This window comes from Pipistrellus kuhlii, unplaced genomic scaffold (assembly GCF_014108245.1).
Source record: "Pipistrellus kuhlii isolate mPipKuh1 unplaced genomic scaffold, mPipKuh1.p scaffold_m20_p_15, whole genome shotgun sequence".
Taxonomy (NCBI): domain Eukaryota; kingdom Metazoa; phylum Chordata; class Mammalia; order Chiroptera; family Vespertilionidae; genus Pipistrellus; species Pipistrellus kuhlii.
In genome coordinates, this window is record NW_023425460.1 from 24,474,140 (window position 1) to 24,497,254 (window position 23,115).

The 23,115-nt window shown below is 35.8% G+C and overlaps 1 protein-coding gene across 6 annotated transcripts in view; it reads left to right on the plus strand.

The window, feature by feature from the left end:
• The first annotated feature begins 1,076 nt into the window (after positions 1 to 1,076).
• LIPK (lipase family member K) overlaps positions 1,077 to 23,115 on the plus strand; it is a 34,098-nt gene continuing 12,059 nt past the window's right edge. For 4 of the 6 annotated variants that reach the window (XM_036438485.1, XM_036438484.1, XM_036438488.1 and 1 more), the window contains exons 1-5: positions 7,263 to 7,327; positions 14,717 to 14,832; positions 17,467 to 17,581; positions 21,225 to 21,423; positions 22,520 to 22,629. In XM_036438485.1, coding sequence (XP_036294378.1) covers positions 7,291 to 7,327; positions 14,717 to 14,832; positions 17,467 to 17,581; positions 21,225 to 21,423; positions 22,520 to 22,629 — 577 coding nt within the window. In that variant the 5' untranslated portion in view covers positions 7,263 to 7,290. Of the gene's footprint in view, positions 1,228 to 7,262; positions 7,328 to 11,840; positions 11,883 to 14,716; positions 14,833 to 17,466; positions 17,582 to 21,224; positions 21,424 to 22,519; positions 22,630 to 23,115 lie in introns of those variants that run through there. The other 2 variants (XM_036438486.1, XM_045581883.1) reach the window with 2 other exon arrangements.

Here is a 23,115-nt window from a genome sequence, read left to right on the forward strand (position 1 = left end):
ATAGTATTATATATTTCAGATTTTATACACTGGTCCAGAAAACTATTCTTTTAATATGGAAATATGCTTTGTGGCTATATCAGAATTGCTGCAAATATACCAGTGTTTTCCTTTTATATCTCTAAAATTTAACTGTTCTATTAAATTAATATCATAAGTGTCCAAACAGGGACATGTATTCTTATGATAAAAACAATTACTGTTGTTTAAATAATATTTTCATATTCACAATCTATTTTAACAATTGAAATTTTATAGAAACTATAGTTACCCAAATCTGCCACTAGAGGGAGGGTATGGAGATTTGCTTGAGTTTTCCCTTTTACGGTAATACATGTTATTTACATACTCTAATCAAAAGATGGTGCTTGGGCTCCTTTTACTTAGTAAGTTAAATTCCCGTGTTAAAAATGGTTCAGAATTTATCTTTAAAGAGAGAATTAAGTCTTAGAGAAATTTACAAGTGAAAAGTAAGGGTCATTGTTCCTGTGCTGGACTTTCCAGGGGCAGGACTGACTAGCAGCCATTTCTGTTTGCTCCGCCCTAGAGATTCCCTGAGACCCCACCCTACCTAATTTATAACTCTACCCTAGCTCAGTACAGTGGCTTTTGCATATGAATGGCCTATTCTTCTCAGCCTAAAACCTGTTAAACAAGCTGCAGCTGGGTCAGGGAGCCCCAAAGCTATCAAGAAAAGGCCCTAGGCCTTACCAGCACCAGCTGATCTTGCTTCTCAGTTTAAAGAATAAGGTAGGAAATTTAGGGAAGTCAAAGCATTAATTGGAAATATACAGCATGCTGGGTATTGCAGTAGGATGATGATGTAGGGTGATTATAGACATTTTATAGATGCTCCTATGACTGGGTTACTGCATCCATCTTTGGGTGAAAACTGTTTTATGAACTGCGAGACTATAGTCTGCGGAGAAGCTTCCAAATCATCTAACCCTTGAGGCACAGAACTCTGGGACTGGATTGGCAGGCGGGGAGATTTTTAGTTCATTGCAACCCTTTTGTCATCACTGGTTCAGAACTCACCTAACAAGGTTGCCTGGGCAGCATCTGTTGTATTTGAAGTCATAATTAATCTGCTTCAGTTGAGAAATTTCTGATTGCAACATCTTTTGGGCTGTTAGTAACAACATGCTGCAGTGACAGCTGCCTCTGGAAGGAGCTGGGATCACCCGAAGCTCCTGAGATTTGAAGACGGCTCCCCGGAGAATTCAGGTAATGACTTTTTATCTTTTTTGCAGAAACTGAGTGCACAGTGTTTCAGTGAGACATTGGGGCATATCTGGAGGTACAAAACTTCTCATGTTGGTGAGGAGTGTTGTGTTTTGATTCTGGCAAGTTAGGCAAGAAATAGCAAAAGTAGATAGTGTGACCTAACCACTCCAGATGGCAAAGATATGCTGCGGGGTTTCTAGGCAGGTTAGGGTGAGTTTTCCCTTTCAGAAAGCTGCGGTAGCATTTACAAAGCAGACATTACTGTACTTGGATCTCCATAAAAGGTGGCATCACAAGTCTACACCTGGGAAATGCTAGTCACAGATACTTTTAAGGATTTAAGAGACTTTTCTTTGGGGTTGGGCATATAAAGGCTTGGGAAGTAGTATTTGGAAAATATTTCTTTAAATGTATGGCGTTTCCAGAAAGCCCTTCATTGTCCCATTCCAATAGCCTTGAGCATGTGTATTCTCTTTCTCGCCAGCAGGGTCATCTGCAGGGAAACGTGGGCCCAAATGATTGGCAGGAATCACTGCACTAAGTTACATTCCCGCTTATGGGAATTGCAAACACTCTTCAATAGCTTGTGAAGGACACACCATTTTCATTTTCTGTTGTCTCGCCATGAAAGTGTACTGGGTGAGAAGTGAGAAATGGTTTATATTGATGTGGATGTTATTTAAGCATATCATGTTCCACCAACTCTTGGAATCGCAGGCCTGCATTGAAGGCTGGGGAAATGGGGAGGAGTCAACTGATGGACTAATATGCCCCCTAGAAATGAGAGATGAAAGGATTGTCCTTTAATTCTATATATCAAAGCTAAATGGTTGTTGCTTTTGTTTGTTTTTATAATATACTTACCCTTTATTTTTCATTCGTAAGATATAAGAAAGAAGTTGTTACCAGACTTTATAAAAAGAAGTCAGTTCAAATATATAATACAATCACACTTAGTACACTTAGCACTTCAGACTGAAAATATGATGTAGAACTAGATAAATTGGGGGATGAGAATATGGTGTTAAAGGAGTCATTTTACTCTAATGCAACTTGCTTTAATGTTCCTTCATTGGCCCATTCTAGTCTCCTTTACTTAATTTTAAAAAAAAGAAGAAGAAAGATAAATTATTTCCTCCACAGCACCTCCCTTGTAACCTATATTATTTTTTAAAACTTAAAGCAACAGTTTTTCAGAGTTCAAGTGCTTCATCCTTAGCATTGGAGAAGAGCCATGAAAATAGTGTGCCCTCTAGTTGTTTGCTGTATTTTTTTTTTTTTTTCTTTCTCTTGAGCATGTTATTTCTTATTCATCCTCAAACTCTTCTCCTCTACTAACTCTGGGCTTGAAGCATAGAGCTATTGGCCTCTCAATTCTATTTGAAGATCACATCAAAGCTGACCAGTCCTCTTCCTTTGACACAATGCGCTGAATCCTCAGATCTGAAATTTGCCAGCCTGGATATTCTATGGTGCAATGATTTTCTTTCATTCACTTGTTAGTAGTCTCACTCTTTCTAATTCATTTTGTCTTTCACTCTGGGTGGAGGAATTCAGAGAACAGTGAAACTGTCTAGATCTAGATTCTGATTAACCTCACTAATACTTGTGTAACCTGATGAGTCACTGTTCTTTGGTAAGAGATAAAAATATCATAACTTTGTGAAGGAGAAAGTTCAAGTAAGGACACAACAGAATCTAAATTTTGTAAACCTTCCAATCTGTTTTAGATTGAACACTTCAGGAAAAAAGGGAAAATGTGGCAGATGTCAAAATGTTTTCATTGACAGACAATGGCCTTTTGGCAAACCCAGTCATTTGTAACACTGACAAAAAATCCCTTAATAACCCCCAAATCCAGGCAACTGCAGAAGTAAATGGCTAGTACAGATGGAAATACTAAAACTTATGGACTTTATCCCATAAGACTCCTAGGGTCTTTACTCAAAGATCACTGAGTTTAAATGTATACCTTATTATTTCTAAATGTCTGAAGTATATTTTTATTATAAGACTAATTCATACTAATAAAATAATTGAGAAATATATATATATCAATATAACCAATAAATAAATTAGAAGAGGAAAAATTTTTATTCCCAGTATTCAAATATCACCATTATTATTTTGGAGTAATCTTTCCACTCTTTTTGAAGATCATAATGTTTTGGTTTGTTTATTTGTTTAAAGTATTTTAAAAATAAAATTGTAATTATATTCATGAGCTGCTTAAAAATGGTTTTGGCTTCTATAGCCCCAAACAATTTTGCAAAACTCCATACATACTTAGAAATATTTATTCTGACATAAATTTTTTGTCATAATTTTAAATAGTTACACGGGATGAACTCTAAGGGACGTTGCAAATATTGACAGTTTAAATAAAATTGTTACAATTTAAGAAACTATGTCCAATAGAAGAGACTTGATAACCAATATCCATTGGGAAAAAATCTTGTATTTAATAAATTGAAATTTACATCTTTTATTTCTTTCCTTGAATCCAAATTTCCATCCCACTTTATTTCTAGAGGTGCTACATGTTTTCATAAATGTACATCTTAAGGAAATATATTACTATGCTTAAAGTCTTTTATTGATGAAGTGATTCTTCTTTGCAACTAAAAAGTGAAAGTGCATCAATATTTTGTTTTCATTTTTTATAACCATAAGGTTTCATTTTCTTTTAAATTTTAATGCTTTTTCATTGCAATTTTTATTAGTATATTGGTCAAAAGATTGTAAGTATTATATATTAAAAGTTTAGTGAATAATTATTAGGCTTTAAAATAAAATTTTTAGCAATGAATCTCTTAATGACATGAATGAACATTTTCATTTTAATTCCTCCCAGCGATGAATGATGATTATTATTTATTGATAGATAAATGAAAATTCAGCATCAATATTTTCCCATTTATTCAACAGATGCTGCTGAAAAGAATGTTTACATATCATTCAATTCTTCAAACTCTTTTTGAAGTTCTGTGTTATAAGTCACAGAGTGATGCATCTGCAAAAATATTATTATTAATAATTTATCTCCTAACAACTCAAGTAAACCCTTTTTCAATTTTTTGAAAGCAAAGAAGCTAACTGATTTGAATAGATTATTTGCCCTTGAAAAAGTTGATTACTTTATTAATAATGGTATTTTCAATACCAATCTCAATATTGTCAAGTGTTCCTTTGTTAGAGGCCTCAGACTTTTTTAATTCAGCCCGGGACAATGACCATAGATTCAGGAGAGAAGAGAGGCTTTCTTTGTAAAGTTAGAAAAGGAGAACCTGCTGCCGAAACCGGTTTGGCTCAGTGGATAGAGCTTTGGCCTGCTGACTGGAAGGTCCCAGGTTCAATTCCAGTCAAGGGCATGTACCTTGATTGTGGGCACATTCCCAGTGGTGGGTGTGCGGGAGGCAGCTGATCGATGTTTCTAACTCTCTATCCTTCTCTCTTCTTCTCTGTGAAAAATCAATAAAATATATTTAAAAAAAAAAAAGAAAAAGAAAAAGGAGAACCTGCTTAAAGCTGCATATTCTCTGGTCATATCAATTTTATGAAAGGTTATATATGGGAGTCAAAGTCCTAGGATTTGATTTTTAAAATTTTATGTACATCCCGGGCAACATGGCTCAGTGGTTGAGCATTGACCTATGAACAGGAGGTCCAGGTTCAATTCCCAGTTAGGGCACATGTCTGGGTTGTGGGCTGCATCCCAGTGTGGGGTGTGCAGGGGGAAGGCAATCAATGAATCTCTCTCATCATTCATGTTTCTATCTCTCTTTCCCTCTCCTTTTCTTGCTTGAAATAAATAAAAATAGATTAAAAAAATTAAAAAAACTTTATATACTTGTATATATCTTTGGAAAGTCATTGCATACCCTAGTATCAAGACTGCTGGTGTAGCCGAAACTGGTTCTGCTCAGTGGATAGAGCATCAGCCTATGGACTGAATGGTCCCAGATTCCATTCTGGTCAAGGGCATGTACCTTGGTTGTGGGCACATACCCAGTAGGGGGTGTGCAGGAGGCAGCTGATCCATGTTTCTCTCTCATTGATGTTTCTAATTCTCTATCCCTCTCCCTTCCTCTGTAAAAAAATCAATAAAATATATTTTTTTAAAAAGAAAAAGAAATGTCATATCCTATGAAAGACATATCTTGAAAATGCTTAAAGAAAGTTGTCATTTTTTCATGGTGAAGGGACTGGAGTCCATGATGAAAATACCTTGACAGCTGTGGTGACTGGCAGTGGCTGCAGCAGTGGTGTGGTGGGGCTGGTGCCTTCTCCTAATCAGCCCGGTCACCTCAAACAAAGGGAGGCCATACTGTGGCTTAGGTCTGCTCCCAATGGCTTGAGCCATCCATAGGACATCCCCTGAGGGCTCCCAGTATGTGAGAGGGGGCAGGCTGGGCTGAGGGATCTCTCCCCAGTGCATGAATTTCAGGCTCCTAGTATGATTATATTACTATTTATTATTATTATGTCCTAGATTTGAGTACTTTATCAAATAGTTTTTGAAATATTTCACTTTGTGAATTGCCTTTTTATTTTTTATTTTTTTGGTAACTAGAATTTTTTTATTTTAATAAAGTCTTGTTTATAATATTTTTATAGGTAGTTGTATATCCCAAATTTTAAACATATTATCTTCTGTTTTCATCTAAGAGCTTTATAGTTTAGTTTTATGTTTAGGATTGCAATACACATTGCAAGTATATATTTGGGTATGGTTTGAAATATAGATCAAGGTTTCCTTTGTTTTGTTTTTAAAAGTTGTTCCACCAGAATAATTGTTAAAAATATTTTCCTTTTCTCATTAATCTGCATTGAAGCCTATGAGTTATTAAATTACATATAATTTGGTCTATTTCTGCATTCCATTCTTTTCCTGGATCTTTTTCAATCTTTTTATCAATACCGCATTGTTGTAATTACAATAGCTTTGAAGTAAATCTTAAAACCATGTCATATATTTCTTCCACCTTTATTATTTTTCAAGATAGTTTCATTGAAGATCTTACTGCTTTTTGTTCAATTTATTTTTGTTTTTATACTATTTAACTCATTTAAAAATTATGTTTCCTCAGCATTTTTGTTAGCATAAAGCAAACTATTGCTTTATCATATTAGTATCCTGATTCTTTTCTGCATCACTTGTTACAAATAAGTCAACTGATTGAGGAATTTCCTATGTATCTCTACGTTGCTGAGAATTTTTCTGTTAGAAAGAGGTATTGAGCTTTGTCAAATATACTCTCCAATTTCAAAACCAATCAACTTTTATTTACTAATTTGGTTAATTTCCTTATTATTCTAATAATCATAGCTTCTACATTATCCACCCAGGAGATTAAGAACAATTTATCAGGAAAAAAAAGAGTATTCATTAGCTCTGAGGAGACCCAGAACAACTGCAGGGTTACCTCTCAGAGAAACTGTTGTTGAATGCAATTATGGCCCTGATCTCTCTCACTTAGAGTTGTATTTTTGCCACTTTTGAATAGGTAAGAAATGTACATTTTAATAATATTTTCAACTAAAAAGAGTTAAAGCCAGCCATGACAACAACAATAAATGTTTGGAAACAGGCAAGTAAGTTTCATCTACCTACTTATTCTCACACTCATTTAGCAAAACCATACCCTAAATTCCTATAAATGGTGAACCAAGAATGTGTTTACTATAAATACAGCACCACTTCCTCAGATATTTTTATTAGAATAACAGCAACCTCATTCTGATTATTCCAGACGATGTGTTTTTATTATTCTTGACTCCACACTGTGAGTCATTTGAGCCAAAGTTTGTTTTCCTCTTCTCATTAACACAGCACCTGCTCAGCCTAATTGCAGCCTCTGTGGGCATCTAAAACGGACTCATCTGTGCTGTTTCCACTCACTCTTCTGTTTACTGACCTCAGGATAGTCCTATTTAGAAATCCTTTAAAACCACAATGCTGATTGAGTTTTTTGCTACAGAAGGAAGGAGAAAAGAAGGGAGAAAGAAAGAGAAATAGAGAGAAGGAAAAAAGGAGAAGAGAAAAGGGGAGGAAGAGCTTAAATGAGAGAGAAAACCTTGGAGGAGTTCCACTGCAGTGGTCACTATTTTCTGTTTCTCTTGAGTAAAGAAGTTTATTCCTCACCCCTCCCCACGCCTGGCTGACTACATTGTTTTTTTAACCAGAGGACTAAGAATGAAGAAGCTGGAAAGATAGTTAACTTCTTTTGAATAAGATATTCAGCCTTTAACTTTTATATTCATTTTTAATTTTTTTATTGATTGATTTTAGAGAGACAGAGGAAAAGAAGGAGGTAGAGAGATTTATTGTTCCACTTATTTATACATTCATTGGTTTTTATGTATATTGACTGGGGATGGAACCTGCAACCTTGGTGTATTGGGACAGTGCTCTCACCAACAGAGGAACCCAGCCAGGGCCTGTATTAAATTATTGAAAATGCCATGAAATGTTGTCATGCTGATAGTTATCAAAAGAAATGAAATGATACTCGACATGCTCTACCATCTATATAAAAATCACCTGTGGGAAAATACTGGTTAAAAAATGCACTTCTTGCCGAACCCGGTTTGGCTCAGTGGTAGAGCGTCCGTCTGCGGACTGAAGGGTCCCAGGTTTGATTCCGGTCAAGGGCATGTACATTGGTTTCAGGCACATTCCCGGTGGGGGGGGGGGGGGGTGCAAGAGGCAGCTGGTCAATGTTTCTCTCTCATCGACGTTTCTAGCTCTTTATCTCTCTCCCTTCCTCTCTGTGAAAAATCAATAAAATATGTTTTAAAAAAATGCACTTCTTGAATTTTTTTACCTTATAATCAAAATCTCAAAGATAGAGTTGAAGATTCTAGGTTTATTTTTTAGCAATTACCCCAGGGATTCTGAAATTACCATGGAAATAACATGGTAACAATATTGTACCATTGTGATTGTTTCTTATTTTTATTTTATTTTATTTTATTTTATTTTATTTTATTTTTGTTAATCCTTACCCTAGAATATTTTTCCATTGATTTTTAGAGAGATTGCCCTTGACCAGAATTGAATCTAGAACCCTTCAGTCTGCAGGCCAACCCCCTATCCACTGATCCAAACTAGCTGGGGCTCTTTTTAAATTTTAAATAACTTTATTGAGGTTATAATTTTGCTATTATGAATATAATTACCCATAAGTATATAGGTCAAGAAATCTGAAAAATAAACACATGTAACAATCATAAGATCATTTTGGATATTAAACATTTTCATCACCCTAGAAAATACCTTCATGTACCTACCCTCATCCCTGGTATTAGCTCAGCTTTGATCAAATTTTTATTAACCCATACTAGCATTGAGTTTTTCCTCACATTTTATATAAATATAATTGTACTATATATGCTCCTTTGTGTCTGATGACTTACTCAGAATAATGATTTTGAGGTTTATCCATGTGGTACGTGTATCAGTAGTTTATTTCTCTTTTATTGCTAAGTACTACTTCATTGGATGAATATACCACTATTTTTTTTTATCTAATCCATTATTGATGAACATTTGATCAATGACAATGGGAGCCTATTATGAATAAAGGTGCTACTAATACTTGTTTACAAATCTTTTTGTAGACATGTTTTCATTTCTCTTGGCAAATACCTGAGTGAAAAATCTGAATCAGCCGAGACCGGTTTCGCTCAGTGGATAGAGTGTCGGCCTGCAGACTGAAAGGTCCCAGGTTCAATTCTGGTCAAGGGCATGTACCTTGGTTGCGGGCACATCCCCAGTGGGGGATGTGCAAGAGGCAGCTGATCAATGTCTCTCTCTCATCAATGTTTCTAACTCTATTCCTCTCTCTTCCTCTCTGTAAAAATTTTTTTAAAAAATTAAAAAAAAGAAAAGAAAAATCTGAATCATGTGTTCATGATATCTTGTATACTTGATTCTATAATACTTGATAAGATGCTACCTAATTGTGTTATCTAGTATTTAAAAATTTTACATATCTACCAACTATGCATGATAGTTCTAGTTGTTCCATTTTCTTGCTAACAATTTGTCTTTCAAATTGTGGCTATTATAGTGAATATGAAGATCTATCTAATTGTAATTTGCATTTCCTATGACTAAATATATGGAGCACATTTTCATGTACTTATTAGTCATATATATATATATATATATATATATATATATATACTTTTGTAAGGTATTTGTACATAGCTTTTTCCCATTTTATTATTGATAATTTGACTTTTTACTAAACTGTAAGAGATTTTTATATATTCTGGATAAAATTTCTTTGTCAGGTACTTATTTTAAAAAAATATTTTATCTAAGCCTATGGCTTTACTTTTAAGTGTCTTAATGGTGTCTTTTTCAACAGTGTAAGATTTTTAATTTTGATAAAGTCTAATTTATTTTTTCCTTTATGTTTTTTGTGAACTAAGATATCTTTGCCTACTCCAAAGTCACACAGATTTTCTGTGCTTTCTTTCAAACTTTTATAGCTTTAGTTTTTAGTTTGAGTCAAATGATTTACTTTTTACTTTTCTGAATAGTGTCAATTAGGGGTTGAGAATATTTTTTTTAACATAGTTCTAGCATCATTTTTAAAAATATGATTCTTTTCCATTGAATTACCTTGGAAACTTTGCCCAAAATCAATCGACCATTTGTGTATATATCTATTTGTAGACTAGTTATTGTATTTCATTACACTATGTATTTATCTTCATGACACTACCAGATGGGTTAGTCTTGATTATGATAGCTTTATAGTAAGCCTTGAAAGCAGATATAATAGTATAAATCATCAAACTTTGTTTTCTTTTTGCAAATTTATTTTGGCTACTTCAGATCATTTTAAAAAGGTTAGTTCAGATAAATGCCTTCCTTTTCTATTACTGAGGTTATTTTCTCTTTTTTTTAAATTAATTAATTAATTAATTAAATTTTTTTTTTTAGGGAAATATTTTATTGGGAAAAGCTTATTAGAGAATAATTTAGGGCATCCACACAAATTAAAATCTTCAATCTTTTGACACAATTCTCCTCTTTGAACTTTTTTTTTTTTTTTTATCAATCTTTATTGTTCATATTGTTGCAAAGGTTCCTCATTTCTTCCCCCCTCCACCAGGTTCCCACCCCACCTTCCGCCCCCTCCCCATCCCCCATTGTCCTCATCCATAGGTGCAGTTTATGTTCAGTCTCTTCCTCCCTCCCTTTCCCCGATAGTAAATTCCTTTTCAAATAGTAAATCAGTTACTTAGCATTTTCTCATATCAATAATACCACCACATGCTCAATGATACATTTCACACAAAAGACATTTCCAAATAGGTCAACCAGCCTCATCCAGGCCCCACCCAAGGCACTCACAGATCAACACAGATCAACACCCCAGCCCTATACTAACTCAACACATCCAGATCTAAGCCTTCATCACTTGATTCCGCAGACCCTCAAGTTCCCACAAAAGTTTCCAGCCATGTCTGAGAGGCAGCCGTGGGGCAGGGGCAGGCGAGGAGCGAGCTGTTCCGGGCCTGGCTGCTTCGGGCCTGGCCTCTGTTGCTCTGGTTCGTTCCACAACCAGCTGCTCCAGGTCTGGTCTTTTTTTTCTTAAATGTTAAATAGAATATTCATTAATGAAACTACTAGGCTCTAGAATTCTATGTGTGTATAAATTTATGATATGATTGTTCTTTCTCCTTTCACTCATTCTGTCTTCCTACATTTCTTTTCTCATCCTCTGAGCTCATTTGTCAATAAAACATGAAACAAGAAAAAGTATGCCATTATTGAAAACAGGAAAGATATGATTGCATGCCTCTTACTAATATTGTATGTGGCTTTCATATATATGTGTATAATTTGTTTACCAATCATCACATCTCCCTCTGGCTGTAAGAATGTCACACACTTTATTTACATTTTAATGTATAAGTTCATACCAGCTCTATGTTGTGTCATTTGTTTGGTTGTCAAGGAACCTGCATACACAATATGGTTTCACATTTCTAAGCTCACTCCCAATTTCAGTTTTGTCACTGATAATCATTTCATACTCAAATCTGTTTAACCAAAATTGCTCATCTGTTTTGATCCTCTCCTGAGTTATACTATGTCCAAACATTTTAAAATCTGTTCATACTTTGAGGAAATTTTAGTATAGGATAATTTTATATGAGAAAACAAGAATCAGTGAAAAGAACATGGAGTAAAATAAATCTTGTTCAAATCCTAAACTGACATTTTCTACTTGTGAAAAAAATAGTAAGTGGTGTGTTGATTAAGCTTATAGGTGCTCAATCCATGGTGTAAAAATTATAAATTAAATATTATACACAATATTTATATACTTTATATAGTATAACACGAGAATACTTGATAGAGGGTATAAGCAAACAGAAATTCTTAACTGCTTGATATATGTTTCTATTTGAGAAAAGATGTTGGTATAAACCAACCTGTCACTTAGTTACAATTCAGCTCAAAGAATTGTAGCATATATATTGTAGCATCAGAAAGCTAGAGAGATGCACGAAAAACATGAAGGTTATAAATATAGGCAGAATGTAAAATGTGGTTCTTTCCTTTAAGAAATTTATGGACTCATTTGACAGCCAGCCATATATCTGAAACAATCGCTTCATAATAGAAGGTATGTTATATCAATAGCTACTATTTACTGAGTGTCAAGCATTGTTTAGATGTCTTATAGACATTATTTATCATCTTATCATCTCAAGCTAACTCTATAAGGTGTTATTATCCCCATGATACTGAGTTTCATGGAGGTGGAACTGAATAGCAAAGTCATTCAACTAATAATAATAATAATAACAGCGTAGTCAACACTTATGGACTATCTACAGTGTTCATCTTCAGTGGGACATAGTGATGGATTGTAGAGCACAGGAGATGGCTGATGGCCAGGTTGCTCCCTGTAGTACAAGTCTCAGCAGAGCATTCTCATGGCTGCCACATTCTCTAAAGGACAGAGCCAGACATTTACCTCAAACTTTTTGCAGAGCACCCAGGAACTAATCATTTGCTTTGCCATTGAGCAGACTTAGATTCATCAGAGAGCGATACATAGAAACTGGCCTTCATGTGTTTCCAGAACCAAAGCTTGCTTAGAAATACTGTGAGGTCATTGCACCTGTATATTCTAGCTAATTCTCATCTTTATTTTCCTAACATAGTTAAGAGCTGAGGTGTGGATTCACTGAGAATGCTATCTAAGCATCAACATAAGCCTTGGTTAAATGTCTGCCTGATAAGTCTGACAATAACTATAATGGGGCAATGAGAAGAATGAAATGAAGTTCTCTGTAATTTCTGATATTCCTTTGTTGAGAAATTTATTTCATCATTAATGTATCTGTAGATGAAAATGTTTTCTTTATGAGGGTTGCCTATATAATCTACATGCATTTGATGTAAAATATTTTTACCTATGTGAAGCAGAAAATGTACCAATAGTCTCTTGAAATTCTCATATATCCCCCTGGCTGCAGTTGTTAGAGGGAAAGATGAAAATAATCATAGAGGAGGGAGCATTTTGAGCGATGGAGGAGAGTTTTACAAGTGCTCACATCCAAATTCAGTTAAGTCTGGAGCAGTTTTCACTGCAGTCGTGGAGGGCGCCTATTTGCAGAAAACTTAAAAGATGAGGTTCTAATTTGGGGGTACTTGTGTAATTTTAGCCTTTCCTTCATTATACTGGTCTTTCTTTCTTTCTTTCTTTCTCCTTCCTTCCTTCCTTCCTTCCTTCCTTCCTTCCTTCCTTCCTTTCTTTCTTTCTTTCTTTCTTTCTTTCTTTCTTTCTTTCTTTCTTTCTTTCTTTCTTTCTCCTTCCTTCCTTCCTTCCTTCCTTCCTTCCTTCCTTCCTTCCTTCCTTCCTTCCTTCCTTCCTTCCTTTCTTTCTTTCTTTCTCCTTCCTTCCTTCCTTCCTTCCTTCCTTCCTTCCTTCCTTCCTTCCTTCCTTCCTTCCTTCCTTCCTTCCTTCCTTTTTTGGTATAGTAAGTAGAAAAAGGAATAAATATCAGAGCAGTTTTCCCAAGTGTATTCCTTAGAAAATTGGGGTCACGTACGTTTAATTGGTATTATTCAAACAATAAAATTCTAAAACCAAATAAGGCTGTGGAAAAATAGTTTTAAACAAAGTTAAACAGTTTGTTGACTGTATGATTATTCCCAGCCTTAATTATGCTATTGTAAGGTAAAGCTGTCTAAGCAAGTCATGTATGTAGCATTTCTATGTATACATATATTTCTATTGTATGATTCTCCAAGCAAGTCATACATATGTGCATCACATACAGCTTAACATTTATCCATCTATTCTATGTTTCAACATGAGCTAGAGCTCCTTTTTTACAATAACATCTTATGGGAGTCATGCTTTATAGGAAAACAGTGGGAAATGCGGATTCAGAGTGATAAGTCAACAAAATCTATATAGATTATATGTGACTTAGTCTGGGTAACTGGAGGCTAAGGTTCTCTTCTTTAAAGAACCGAGAGTCACCTGGGATTTATAATATCTGATCTCCTCCTAGTCTAACATCCTCACATGCGTTAGTTTGAGCCAGCAGAATGTTCATGTGAACGCATTCCTCAGGGAGCCCTCATAGAAACAGGTCAAATAAATTAGAGGACTGTTGGAGTTTCATTAACAAGAGATAGCTGAGTCAGGCCGACGTACCCAGCAATTACAGTGAATAAGGTAAGGCTTAGACAAACACACCACTGGAAAGCACAGGCAAACACAGCCCTGGCGGGAAGTGCCTGGAGAAAGGCTGTTTGGATAGCACCTGCCAATCCTACAAAGTGGACCACACAGACTTTTCTTGACTGGGTGTGTCAGTCCACCAGATCCATTACACAGAAGAATGAAACTAAGGCAGCCAAATGGGCCCTCTGTCATGGCTGCAAACATAACCTGTCATGACTAGCACACTCTGTGCTATCTCTTGAGACTAGACTCAACGCAGCACACAGTGCTAGCCACCTACTTCTCCTCCCCTGCCCCATTATTTGCAAGACATGTTAATAAATTTCTTCCCGTGAAGTCTGTGCCAATGCTCACTCCCACCATCAGAAGAAAAATACTACTTTATCTGCTAACTAGAGTCACTAAATCTGCGTGGATGAATAGATTGGCCGTTACATTTCTTTTTCTGTGAATTATACATTTCCTTCTTTTGTCCAATTATCTGTTGGACACTTAATTGATGTTGGTTTCTTCCTTTCTTCCTTCTTCTGTCTTTCTTTCTGAAAAAGTTACCATTTTAGATTCTTTTTTTTTTTTTTTGCAACCATTTTAGATTCTTCATGGGTTAAGTCTTGAATAATTAAGTATAGTACTTGTTTAAGCACAACTGGAACTGTGTTTCTACTCTCTCCCACAGTAGAGTTATAGAAGATTACACCAAATTTCACTCTTAGAATTCTTTCTGATGACAAAAATATTGACATTTCCATTCCCAGGCAGACCCCAAATGTGGCAGCTTCTAGCAGCAGCATGCTGGATGCTTCTTCTTGGACCTCTATATGGTTATCACAAGAAAGGAAGCATCACAAATCCTGAAGCTCGTATGAATATTGTAAGTCACTCATTAAGGAAAAACCTAAGATAAAGAATTACTAAGTTATCATCATTTCAGTTATAACTGGTGTGCGTATCTAGTTTTCAGCAATTCTAAATTGCCTAAATCTGTGCCTCCTCCCCTGTTCCTTACATAGCTAACTAACCTAAGGGTTGAAAGATCTGATTCAAGTTGGGGAGTAATATTCTTTCTCCTGGTGGTTGAGCTATCTATCATCTGCTGGTGCCTTTTACTAGAGAACATCAGCCCATACTGGTGATCTTTATAGAGTTTCCTTGAGTTCTTCCAAGGATACTCTATAGAGATCTGTAATTTGTGAGCTCTATCAGTGCACTCTTTTAGTTTAGTAAGCCAGAATTGGTTTTGGTTGTTTTTAACCAGATGTACCTTAACATGCAGAGGTGAAATGGAATGGAATGGAATAGAGTGATAGAGCGGAATAGTGCTGGGGGAAAACCCCACCCCCCCCACACACACAAAAAAAGACAAATAACCAATGTCTACTGTAGGCTTTATTCTAATGGGATACTTCATATTTCTGTATGTAATTGTATATTACTGATGTCTTTATCCACACCACTTTATGTTAGAACTTTAAGGATGGAACTATCAGTTTTAAAATTAGTGTCTCATATTTTTTGCTCTTTATAATGTATCTAGCAGGTACCCTTAATGACACTGCTGAACTCACAGGTTATGAATATATGTCCTTAATCCAAATTTTCCTTTCCTCCCATATTCACACACATTTTCTTGTCCTGGTCTAAATGCTTTTTGGCTCTTAATTATTCTATAATGATAATAAGAATAATGAACATTATAGAACACTTACTTTGTGCCAGGCACTGTTCTACATTCTTTATGTATGATCCTCACAACAAATTTGTGAAGAGTTACTATTATTATCTTTATTTTATAGTTACAGAAAAGTTAAGTAACTTTCCAAAAGTTTCATAGCTAATAAGAGGAAGCATTGGAATTCAGTGTCATATTGTTAGTTTCTAGAGTCTGAGCTTACAACTACTATTTAATGTGGCCCCATATGTATACACATGTGTGCCTGACATGGGATAATACCTAATTTTGTGTTAAGGGCTTGCTTTGGCGCTAAACTTACTTTGGCTTTAATTTTTGTCTTTATCGTTTCCTAGTTGTACAATCTCCGAGAGATTGTTAACCTTCTGAAAAATTAGTTTTCTCAACTCCAAAAAGGATATATAGTCAAACCTTATTTCTCGAAAGTCTCTCATCTTGAACAATTCATTTTTTGACCAAGTTGTTCACAGAAAAAAATGTCTGGGTTGTCCGATCAACTTTGATTAGCAACCTGACAACCCTTTCACGCAGATACCTGAGTATGACAAAAAGCACCTCTCAGGCAACAAAGGAGAGAATACTTTTGTTTCTGTCAAAATAGAAGATTAGCACAGTTTTAAAGCATAAAGAGGTGATCAAGAGTGCTAATGTTGCTAAGGATGTGAAAGAAGCGATGGTCACAGGCAATGTTGTTGATTTGGATAAACAAGAGAGAAGCAGTTAGCTAGTGACACATTTTGGAAGCAGTGACATATGAACAAGCAAAGATGATGCAAGACACCCTGGACAGACCACTCAAAGTGATTCCTTTAAGGCTAGTAGGGGCTGGTTCGATAAAGTCAAGAAAAGCAGTGTTTATTTATAGATTATACAGCACATTAGACATGTACTGTAGAAAAGAAATGTTAAAATAGGGAACCATTTAGGCATCTGGAACTGATTAATTCAATTTACATTTTTTAATGGAGAAAAATTATTCTGTTTTCGAGCAAATTGCTTCTAGAGCAGCCTTTCAGAATAAATTAAGTTTGAGAACCAAGGTGTCACCAAAATTCTATCTGAAAGGCTATTTATTGAGATTAATAAAATGGGGATACAAACCATCTTCTCTATAATAAATAGTTTTCATCCTTGTACTGTTGTGGTTGGTATATCTCTTGTTTACCCCTCTAGAGCCACTCTGTATTTTCTTACATTGTTTTCTCTAAGAGGCTGACCTATAAGAATAACTAGGACAACAAACTCCCTTGAACTTTAGTTTTCAGATCAGTTCAGACAATGGAAACCCTGCCCAGATCAGAAGGAAGGAGGAGAGTGCAATCAGATGACTTATCATCCTGGAGGTCACCTTAGGCAGGCTGTCTCTCTGCTAGAGGTCACCGCTCCTCTCAATGTGGCCCTCTGACTCTCTCATTCCGATTCTGGTAACCACTTCCTCTCATCTCTTTAAAGGTAATACGGAGGTAGCAGCTCACTCGTTACTAGTCTTAAGATATTACACTATCACCTGTGGTTTCCCTCATTAGATGACCACATAATTCTTTGTCCAAACATTTTGAGAATGAGCTTGTGTGTATTAATAATATCAGGCCAGGAGAACCCAGGAAGTATAGTCACCCAACCTTGCCTCACCCTTGCTTTGCATGCATCCATCCCTAGTGTAAAACTCTCCTCAAGTTATCCTGATTTTCCTGCTTTATTCTGTCTCAATACATTGGGGAAGAGTAGGCTGTGGCTGAAAGTACTATGTTGCAATGCAGGTATAAAAATCAAGAGATCACAACATAAATAGCTTTATATTTTTCCTCTTTCCAGAGCCAAATTATTTCTTACTGGGGTTATCCTTATGAAAATTATGATGTTGTGACAAAAGATGGCTATATCCTTGGAATTTACAGGATACCTCATGGGAGAGGATGTCCGAGAACAGGTACAGTTTATTTTGTTATGAAAGAAATAATGCCTAAAGTAGAGATTCCTCCGAGTGCTGATAGCAGCAAAGCAGTTTTTGTTCTAAACAGAGCTGAGTGCCTTCCCATCAAAAGATGAAAATCATCACCTTCTCGTCTACTACTCTTTCATTTGTATAACCCAGTGGTCTGCAAACTGCGACTCTCGAGCCACAGGCGGCTCTTTGGCCCCTTGACTGTGGCTCTTCCATAAAATAATACAGCCTGGGCAAGTCTATTTTGAAGAAGTGGCGTTACAAGTTTAAGTTTAAAAAATTTGGCTCTCGAAAAAAATTTCAATTGTTGTACTGTTGATATTTGGCTCTGTTGACTAATGAGTTTGCCAACCACTGGAAATTTGGAATTTTCCCAGAATTTTCCTATACATTGTTTATTAAGCCTTTTCTTCTTCGCTTTATCCACCTTCCTAGAAAGCACAAAAAGAAAAAAATTGGTCTTACTCTAGAGATAACTACTTTCCAGCTTAAATCTAGAAACTGAAAGGTCATTTTGATCCTTTCTTCTCTCTTACCTCCTGTATACAGCCAGTCACCAAGATCTACTAATTTTGCCTTCTAAATTTCTTTCTGATTTGCAAACTTCTCTCAACTTCAGTATCGCTCAAGTGTAGGTTAATACATCATTATCATCTATTGCTTCAACTAGTACAATAGCTTTCTAATTGATATTATATCAGTTGAATTAGTCCTCCACCCAAGTCAGTGGATTTTATTTTCTTAAGAAAACCTGACCCTATTAGTTCTATACTTGAACTTCATGCAAGAGCCATTTCTAGCTCCCTGCAGTATATGTTGATATCTGTAGAGAAAAGAGGGTCCATTTGGCAATAACTCTGTACTTTCTTTTCTGATTTTTAGCTCCATTTATTCTTTGGAGTGTTGTATAACAAGCTCCCTAATAATAGAAGAGTTAATTATTTAAAGAGACTATCTGAAGTGGAATAATATTAACTTAATAGAACCATCCACTCTGACAAATAACTCTATTTTTAAAAAACTATGTTTTTATTGAAATTTAGGAAGAGAGGAAAGGAGAGGGATAGAAAGATAGAAACATCAATCAGTGGTCTCCTGCATACCCCCTACTGAGGATTGATCCCACAACCTGGCAATGTGCCCTGACCAGGAATTAAACCTGTGACCTCTTTGTTCCTGGGTTGACATTCAACTGTTGAGCCACACTGGCCTGTTATATAACAAACTCCCTACCAATAGAAGTTTCCTTTATAAATACTTATGAGGACTTCCTTTCCACAAACTTATCTTCTGACCTCTGCCAGGTAGCTGCCAAAATGCATGAAATATTGGGTCGGCAACTAGGTAATTGCGGATTTTTTAAAGAAAATCAAAGACAATTTTTTCATGGAACTAAATAACTTTATTCTGTAATGTATTGCTCATTTTGATCAATGACCTTTTGCCATCTTTCAGGCAGCATCATAATCCCACGTTCAAAAAACTTCTGGTTTTTATTAGCAAAAAACTGAATCAGGTACGATTTGACATCATCATCATTATTGAAATTTTTACCATTCAAGGAGTTTTGTAAAGATCGAAACAAAAAGTAATCAGATGGTGCAAGGTCAGGACTATATGGTGGATGTGGCAAAACATCCCAACCAAGCTCCATTAATTTTTGCCGAGTGACCAAAGATGTGTGTGGCCTTGCATTGTCATGATGGAATACAACACCTTTTCGATTTGTCAATTCGGGCCGCTTTTCTTCAACTGCATTGTTTAATTTCATTAGTTGTTCAATGTAGACATCAGAATTGATCGTTCGGTTGGGTGGTAAGAGTTCAAAGTAGACAATTCCTTTGTAATCCCACCAAACTGATAACAAAACCTTCTTTTGATGAATATCAGCTTTTGATGTTGTTTGAGTTGGTTCACCTGGCCTGCTCCACGATCTTTTCCGCTTGATATTGTTGTAAACAACCCATTTTTCACAGCCAGTTATCAGTCGTTTTAAAAATGGATCATTTTCATTACGTTTCTTTAACAAATCGCAGCTGCTAATGCGTTGCATTAACTGTGATTCTTTCAGTTTGTGAGGAACCCATGTATCGAGTTTTTGAACATAGCCAAGTTGTTTTAAGTGATTTTCAATGCATGTTTGTGATACATGAAGCTTCTCAGCAATCTCACGTGTTGTACTGTGACAGTCCGAATTGATTATTGCTTTGATTAGGGCGTCATCAACTTCAACTGGACGACCAGAGCGTTTTTCATCTTTGAGTGAAAAATCACCAGAACGAAATTTGGCAAACCAATTTTGACACTGCCGTTCTTTTAAGGCTTCGTCACCATAAACAGCACATAACTTTTTATGAGCTTGCGATGCGTTTTTCCCTTTGCGGAAATAAAAAAGCAAAATATGACGAAAATGTTCCTTTTGATTTTCCATTTTTCAACGAACGCCAAACGAAAACTACAAAACAGATCAAAAAACTTTTTTTACTGATTAACAGCTGAAGAGCCAACTATCAAATAACAAAATGTGTTTTACATTTGTACTACGTCTGCAAACCTAAAAATTCAACTGAAGCCATATATGTGTGAAACCCGCAATTACTTAGTTGCCGACCCAATATAATAGAAAGCTGTCTCTATAATGAAAAGTTGCCTGAGGGCTCAGATCAGAAAGAGACTACAGACTGCTATTTGATGGTACTTAACTTTAAGTAGAATTTGGAACACCTCTTTCTGTTTTCTGAAAAGGTGCATAAATGGGTATAGTGCCTTGCTTCCAAGTGCTGAAGGCTCTCTGAGAGTCCATTCTAGCCTACCCAATCTCAGGAAACTAGTGCAGCACCAAACGTGACCTTCACAAAGCATTTATAAAAGACAAAATAATTCTGGTCACTTCTGTCTCCTCTCTAAGTTTTCAACACAATTTCCCAACTTCCTTCTTTTTCTTTTCTGTTTCTTAGTCAAATTGTTTCCATTCTACATTATGCATAGGGCTTTTATACCAAATTAACAATTTTGTATTGCATAACATTTCACTTAAGTTCTTGAATTTTGCTTTGTGAAAATGCAAATTAAATTAAGCTGTGTTTGTAAAATCTAGCATAGTGCCTGGTGTTCAACAAATGGCATTTTTATGGTTTTTGTTATTATTTTGAGAAAAAGTTAGTTTAGTTATCATATACTCCTTGAGGAATAAAATATTATTATTATGAATAATAATAGAGCAAATATTTATTGTGCCAGACAGTCTTATGTATTTTAATTCTAATTTAATTCTTGTGACTACACTATGAAATAATGTTTTATTATTATCCATTATGCAAATAAGTAAACTGAATTAACCATAAAGGTTAATACATACTAGAATAGATTTTGAACCAGGACAATCTGACTCCAGCTCCTACAAAACATTACAAATTATGATATAAAATCTAAATTTTACAAAGAGAAAAATAATACATAGAGAAGGTAAATAACTTATCCAAGTAAGTAGTTCAGAAAGGACTAGAACCTAGGTTTGCCTGGCACCATATTTCATCTCTTCTTGCATATACTTCAGGAAGGCAGAAAAGAGACTTTTCTTATAGACACTGAGGAAGTTGACGTGAAATTCTTGTTGCCTGTTTTGCAGATCCAAGGCCTGTTGTGTATTTGCAACATGGCTTAGTTGCATCTGCCAGTAACTGGATTTGCAACTTGCCCAACAACAGCTTGGCTTTCCTTCTAGCAGATACTGGTTATGATGTGTGGATGGGGAACAGCCGGGGGAATACCTGGTCCAGAAAACACTTGAAATTCTCACCAAAATCACCAGAATTCTGGGCCTTCAGGTAAGAATATTTATATATATAATAAAGTATGTATTTTGTCATTTATATACAAATGATCACCCTTTGATTTTTCCCTTTCTGTTCAAATGCATCCAATGGAATTCACAAGAAGAAAATGAATATTTCCACCTGTACCCAGACTCTCTTTACAGGCTCTGAAAAAAAAAATGCCCTTTTTATTGCATTTATGTTTGTTCTTAAAACACCACTTGCTGTACACATGTGTATGCAAAACATATACGCAAAAAAATCAAAACACAAAGGTCAGCTTTAGAAAGGTTTATTCCAAGTCTATGACTTTGTCCACATGGACCCCAAAAGAAGTTGATATAGTGCTCTTATTAAAGAGGAATTTGTTGAGAAATGGCACCAGAAATAAGGTTTTAGTTGAAAAGCTTGTGAACCAGACACTCAAATGTTTAGTCTCCAATAAGTGAAAGAACTCTGCCCTCCATCAGGCAGACCGTGCTAAAACCTGACCTTGGTCAGGTGTTGGTCATAGGATCAAACCCTGTATTTGCATAAGAGCTAAGAACCATGCCTTGAAGGTCATTAAAGCTGCTTTTCCCTTGGCCTCATTCCTGCCATATACCTGGAAGTGATTTTGCATTTCCTAATCCCACACCCAGTGCAGTCGTGTCATTGAACTATTGCAAATAACATGATGGTTTCCTACATGAGTGTTTTCCCAACATCACACCTGGAAAAAAGCACCTGAGGTGATTGATAAATACTCAGATTACCACCAGTCTTTCCTGCCTCAGTGTTTCTTGGCTGAGGTCTGCAAAAAACAGTTTGCTTTATTCTGGGTCATTGCTCTTTTTAAGGGAGTTTGGTAAACCTGCTGTAGAATTAAGTGAAAAATGACTGTCCTTTTAGGAAAAGCCTCTGTAGACCTTTGCAAATCAGATTTTTCTGATTCCAGTTTCTTAATGCAATCAAGGTGACATCCTCAAAAGTCACAGAGACCCATAATATCATATATTGACTCTAGTCTTATATATTTAAGACAAGCTAATGTCTGCAGTGAGTGTGTTCGGTTTTGCAGGCCTAACAATCAGATATGTTTTTCCAATGTTGTTTTCTTCTTTTGCAGTTTGGATGAAATGGCTAAATATGATCTTCCAGCCACGATTGATTTTATTGTAGAGAAAACTGGACAGGAGCGACTCTTCTATGTGGGCCACTCCCAAGGCACTACTATCGGTGTGTTTGGGGCAGGTGTGATCTGAGCATGTCAGAGGATCTTCTTCCATATTTATGGAAGGGGGCAGGATTTATTCCCTCTGTTTCTCTAGCTTGGGGACTTGAGTGGGAAACCATTTCCTCTGGCTGATTTTTGAAGATTAAATGAAACAAGGACCACAGCAGTGATTTCTTTTCCGCGTGGACTAAATCTACATAAATTCATAATTATGCCAGAAGAATTATTTGTCATTCTCTCATAATACATAACCATATTTATTATGAGATAACTATTCAATTTTGTGCACAACAAACCATTTCCAGACACTGGGTTAGAAATAAATATGGTGTACATCTTTCCTTTAAAGATCTCATAGTCTAGTGAAAACACCAAAAGGAAAGCAGAAAATTACAAATCCCAGTGATTATATGCCACAGTTAGTGTGCCTTTCACTTCCTAGGGTGCACTGGGCTAGGCTGGATGTGGATGGGGCCATGCCTCAAAGC